The sequence below is a fragment of the Camelina sativa genome, chromosome 10 (assembly GCF_000633955.1).
Source record: "Camelina sativa cultivar DH55 chromosome 10, Cs, whole genome shotgun sequence".
Taxonomy (NCBI): domain Eukaryota; kingdom Viridiplantae; phylum Streptophyta; class Magnoliopsida; order Brassicales; family Brassicaceae; genus Camelina; species Camelina sativa.
The window spans coordinates 13495275-13500889 of NC_025694.1; the positions used below are offsets into that span (position 1 = coordinate 13495275).

General features: G+C 41.1%; 2 protein-coding genes across 2 annotated transcripts in view; one reads left to right on the forward strand and one right to left on the reverse strand.

Moving 5' to 3' along the window:
• LOC104718808 lies at positions 130-2543 on the reverse strand. Its single transcript, XM_010436613.2, has 4 exons — positions 1549-2543; positions 1083-1318; positions 705-914; positions 130-547 (listed from the first exon to the last, which is right to left on the reverse strand). The coding sequence occupies exons 1-4, from the start codon at positions 2507-2509 to the stop codon at positions 413-415; spliced, it is 1542 nt and encodes a 513-aa protein (XP_010434915.1). The 5' UTR covers positions 2510-2543; the 3' UTR covers positions 130-412.
• LOC104720337 (translocase of chloroplast 159, chloroplastic-like) overlaps positions 2705-5615 on the forward strand; it is a 3961-nt gene continuing 1050 nt past the window's right edge. The window contains exon 1 of the mRNA XM_019231392.1: positions 2705-5481. Coding sequence (XP_019086937.1) covers positions 2877-5481 — 2605 coding nt within the window. The 5' untranslated portion in view covers positions 2705-2876. The remainder of the gene's footprint in view (positions 5482-5615) is intronic.

The following is a 5615-nucleotide window of genomic DNA, read 5'->3' on the forward strand; positions in this document are numbered from 1 at the left end:
AAGGGAAGCCGCGAGGGGTATGGTGAACTCGGTTTTCCAGAAATTTACATGGGTTGCAGAAGAAGGCGAAGAAGGAAACAAACAAGAAGCTTGGCAGAAGTTTTGTGAAAAGAATGTAACAGGGCTCAATGCACAAGCCATGATCAAGATTGTCTCATCTCAATAAATGTTGTTGTTCTCTCTGATTCATGTAAAATACGTTTTTACATGATATAACACTCTTTCTATATCTCCTACCCCTATTGGATCTGTCCTCTAAATTCCAATGTTAAAGCCATCGTACACCGAAGGCTCATTAAGCTTCATGAAAAATTGTTGTTGTGTCCCCGTTGTTCTTACTGCCTCTGGCATCCACATCGATCATATCTGGGGTGTCTATTTTTTCCATTCCGAAGTAAATCTTGTTGCTTTTTCATCTTTGTTCTTGAATCAGAGTTCGCAAAGCTCTCTCCACGTCTTCGAATGGTTGTCCAGCATACAATGTAAGCTGCCTCTTCCTCACAACTATCACATTCTTACCACCAGAACTCACTTCGTCAAAAAGATCCTACAGTGAAGTAAAAAAATACAATCTCAATGCTCTTAGAATCTAGTATACTTTATATTCTTTGATCATGAAAAGAAATTCAGGGTTCTGAGGAACACAACGCTACTAAGTAAATTTCACAGATAAAGACATTAGAAAAGGAGAATGAGCTATCTACCTTGGTTGATACAGGCGCTATATCGGCAATGAACTCATCCAAGTCTTCAAAAACTGATTCAAGCAGATAAGAGAAGTTTCTAGCATCACTTTGATCCTCAAATGCAATCATGTGTGAAATCTGGCCCTCATTCTGTTCCATAGATTCGGTCCTCAAAGTAAAATATCCCTCGGATATGTCTTGATCTATTCTACTCCGCATGAGAATTCTCTGAAATAAAGAGAAACAGTAAGTGCTGGCTCATAATATGTTGTGATAGTTTTTTATTGGTTGTGAATTAGTTTATTGGATCTAGCAACCAGAGCTTTTAAACCAAAAATCCAATATTATTCATAAAACCGGCAAGAACATACTCTCATAACCTAATATATCACCTACCAGCACATAGGGAAGCTTCAGCCACCACATATTATTATCTTTCTCAGATTGTTTCTCCTCCCTTGCTCTTCTCAGCGCTTTTCCTTTCCTGACGTCTCCATGTTTTCCTGACAACGAAGTGCTACCAAATCCAGAACCCGCTTCCATATTCGGTGTTCCGCCCACTCGGTTTCCAGATTTCTTGGACTTCTTAGTTTCGTTTGATAGTCGTCTTTGCTCAGATTCCTGAGCAGCACCTAAATTTTAAAGATCAGTAGAGGACTGACTTAGCATATTCCATATGTGTTGCAACGATTATGTCAGAACACCTAGTTCAAGTCAAAAATCAACAACTACCTGTTTGTTCCAATAACTATTCAGTACATCCCTAACAGCACCATTTGTTAATTACAAATTAACACAACTCATCAATGCACTACTTAACAAGATGTTGTTGCGGCATTAAGCACTTTATTCTAAAACATACCAGAAACCATCTTGGAATCTGAATCCCCTGCCTTTTTTTGTTGTTCTTCAGGATTCTTCTCACCGTCTCGTGACTCACTAACACTCCCATTTTGCCCTGCCTTCTCAGTCTCAGACATTAGCTCATTGTTTCCCTTACTTCCACCAAATCCTTTCACATTATCCGTTGGTGGCTTCTCAGCCTTAAACTTATACTTCTTCTCAAACATCAAACTTCTATCATCCTTCAAATCATCATTTCTAGATTCATCCAACGGTTCTACACGCAATCCCGCCAAACCTTTTCTCTGAGAATTCAACCGTTTCTCCATGTTAGACAATCTTGCTCCTATCTCTTTCTCAATGTCAACCCCAGTTTCATCCTCCTCTTCTTGTTTACCCTCACTTTTACGTGCTTCACGTGCCATCATCCTGATCTCTGCAATCTTCACATTCATCTCAAGATCCTCTAGCAAAAGCACACTGCTCTCTCTTTCCCCGTTTTGACCACCACCACTACCACTTGAAGTTTCCGGCGTGTTATCGGATTTTGTTGAGCCTCCAAGAAACAAAACAGCACAAACAGTTTGAAATGCGAAGATTCCGATCAACCACCATCCATACTTAGCTACTAACTTCGGAGAGAGCTTACTCAATTCGCCATTCACCTCTTTTGGCACAACAGAGCTACTTACGACCTGAAGCTCCTCCTCCTCTACATCACCACTCTCGTTAGACACCACATCGCTCGGAGGAACATTTTCCGGCGTTTTGATTCCGATTACGACGGTTTCTTGAGGCTTCGGATTTAGGGTTCTGAGAATTTTGGGTCGGAGGTAATTTTTCCTTCTTGATGACTTCGACGAGAACGGAACCGAAAACGAGGAACACCGTGTAACTTTTAAAGAAACTCTCCTTCCGGTGGAGTACGACGGAAGCAAAGGGGAAGGAGATGAGAAGACGGTGTATCGGAGAACCGCCATGGCTACGGCGGAAATGGTTTTAGCCAGAGAGAGTTTCTTTTTACATTTGATATTAAAAAAATATAATAACAAATAAACCCCACAACTTTTAAAATATTCCGTATATTCCTTTTTAAAATTTTAAATTTTCAAAATTGACCCCAAAAGTGGATAATTAGGCAAAATCATTAATTTTGTCTTCAGCCGCCTGTTTCGTTTTGCATCGCTCTCACTCTCTGTGTGGCTCTTTCGTCTTCCACACTATCACTTCCATATCCACAAAAAAAGCTTCACATAAATCTTAAATTTAAACCCTAACAAACTCGTCACAGACAAACACAAAACTACAAAATACACCTTTTGTATTATTTGGATGTTTTGAGTAAAAATGGAATCCGAGAAGCCTGGAATTGTTTCAATTCTCGCGGCAGCAACGGTCGATTCGGAGAAGCCTCGCGTTTCGATTTCAGCGGTGAGAGCGGTTGCGGCGGCAAGAGCTGAATCGTTTCTTCTCACCCGTACTCTCTCTGGCTCGTTTTCATCTGCTGGTTCTGTTCCAATTCGTGCACCTCTTACAGTTGATGAGGATGATGATGATGGTTCTGTAATCGAGGAACATAGCTTAGCGAGTAGTGAAGCTAGTAGGGGAATCGATTCTGGGACAGATGATGGTTTTGAGTCTGTTTCGGGGGACGCAGACGATGAGAATGAGTTAGAGGATGTGATTACGGGTGGGGTTAGGGTTCATAGGCTACTAGGGGAAGAGCTAGGTGGAGATGTTGGAGATGGAAGTGATGATTTTTCAGGTGGGAGTGTGATTTATAGACCATTTGCTGGTGATGTTGATGAGGAAGCGTCCGTGAATTACTCTTCTTTTGAGGAAGGGAGTGAGATTAGTGATGAGGTTGAGGGAGTTAGTGAGAGTGATGATAGTGAAGCTGATAGAGTTAGCATGAAAGCAAAAGTAGTCATTCCTAGGGCTATTTTGTCTTTGGATGATGAGGAATTTGACGAAATTTTGGGTAGTGGTGATGAAGAGGCTGTGGTGTTGCGTGTTACAAAGGCTCCTAGTGATGAAGAATCCGAAATTGGAGATAGGGTATTGCAATTTGGAGATAATGGAGTGGTTGATGAGCCAGAGAGTTCGTATGTTGTCTCTACAGAGGAAGAAGTGGTGAGAATGAAGTATTCAGAAGAGTTAGATGATGATTTGATGTCCTTTGGGAATATTGAGGAATCAAGTCTCGGTGTTCTACCAGGAGGTTCTAATGATTTTATGGCAGAGAATGAAGGGAACTATACTGAGGCGAGTATGGTATTGGGTCAAAGTTTTAAGCAATTCATCGAGAAAGGTGATGTTCAAAGTGCCATCAACAAGGACAATGGTGGTGGTAACATTCATGAATTTGATGCATTGATGAAGCAAAGTGATGCAGAAAGAGTAGAAGATAATGCAGTTGAATTAGCAAAAATGGGAATGAATGATAAACCAGAATACTCAGGCTCTAATGTAGGTGAACTTGTTTCCACAGAGGAAGATATGGTGCAAGAGAAATCTTCTGACGATGGGTTGGTGTCATCTGAGAGTACTTTTGGTGTTGTGCCACGTGATTGCAATGAGTTTCTACTGGAAAGTGAAGGAAACGCTGTTGATGAGGATATAGGATCAGATGAAACTATCAGCAGCCTTGTCGAACAAGGGGTGGGTCAAGGAAGTATCAGCAATAGCAGAACTTATGTTGGTAGTGCCTGTGAAGCAGATGTATTGATTATTCCAGGTGAGGGATCTATTGGATCAGAAAGCAGAGACTCAGGGGATGAAGCCGCTGTAAATATGATGGGCGAGGCAAAAGAACACTTGGAAAATGAGTCTGGTGCTGTTAGTGAATTAGACAAACCTGAAATTGATCTGAGTTCTGAAAGTTTTCAGGTAACTCCAACTCTGGATTCTGTAACGACGAGAAACCTTGAGGTTGCTGGAGGAATAGATGTCGTTGTAAGTGGGTGTGGTTCTTCCGATCAAAAAGCTGAACACGAGTCTGAAAATGAAGAAAATCAAGAATCAGATGATAATGATAGGAAGTTATCACTTCCTGGTGAAGATAGCGCATCAAATTTAAGAAGTTTCTGTGAGACAGCCAATGAGACTGTGGAAAGGGGGGAGCAGATTTCGGAGCACATTAATAAGCTGGTCAGTTTTCAGTCTGATAACGAACCAAATCAAATCTCAGTGGGCGTTGAAGAATCCATTTTGCCTACGGTTAAAGATGTTGAGAGAACGATGCCTGAATTTTCTTCTGTAGTTGCTTATGATATGATGGAAAATGAGACGAAGATGGCACAGTTGATTCACAATCAAACTTTTATGGAGCTTGAAAATTACGAAGGAACAGGTGATACAAGGGAGAAGCTCTCTGAGTCTGAGTCCACTTTCGAGAATTATTCAGAAGTATTACCCTCTGATCATTCTTTGCAGCTGATAAGTGAGAAAGTCAAGGAAAGAGTTGAGAAGACCAAGCTCTTGAAAGAGAAGCTCCAGAGGATTATAAGAAGCACAGGTCATTGCAGTGAAAATTCAGCTATTACTGAAGCTGCGTCGAAGCTGAACCTAGCTGGTGGAGAACATCAAACATTCTTCGGGACTGATTACGTGTCTGACAGAACAAAGATAATGCTGCCTGAACAAGAGGTCCGAGATGATCTAAACTTCTCCATTAACGTCCTTGTTGTTGGAAAAACCGGGGTGGGAAAAAGTGCAACGGTTAATTCAATATTTGGGGAGAGTAAGTCTCCTGTTGTTGCATTTGGAGTTACCACAAAGTCTGCAAATTACATAGTTGGGAATGTAGGAGGAATCCTGATAAGAATACTTGATACTCCAGGTCTCATGTCTTCTGCAACTGAGGAACAGTTTAATCAGGAAGTCCTTATGTCGATAAAGAAGAGCATGAGAAAGTTCCCAATTGATGTCTTCCTTTATATTGACCGTCTAGATGACACTCCAGACATCCGTTTACTTAGAATCATCACTAGTTCTCTAGGCTCATCAATTTGGCAAAATGCTATCGTGGTTCTAACTCATGCAGCTTCCGATGTGCCAGATACTGTAAGCTACAAAGACTTTATT

Coding starts and splice junctions, on each gene's coding strand:
- LOC104718808 (XM_010436613.2), bottom strand. CDS start 2,509: ATGGCGGTTCTCCGATACACCGTCTTCTCATCTCCTTCCCCTTTGCTT. Junction 1,319..1,548: donor AGATTCCAAGATGGTTTCTG/GTATGTTTTAGA, acceptor TTTAAAATTTAG/GTGCTGCTCAGGAATCTGAG. Junction 915..1,082: donor TGAAGCTTCCCTATGTGCTG/GTAGGTGATATA, acceptor TCTTTATTTCAG/AGAATTCTCATGCGGAGTAG.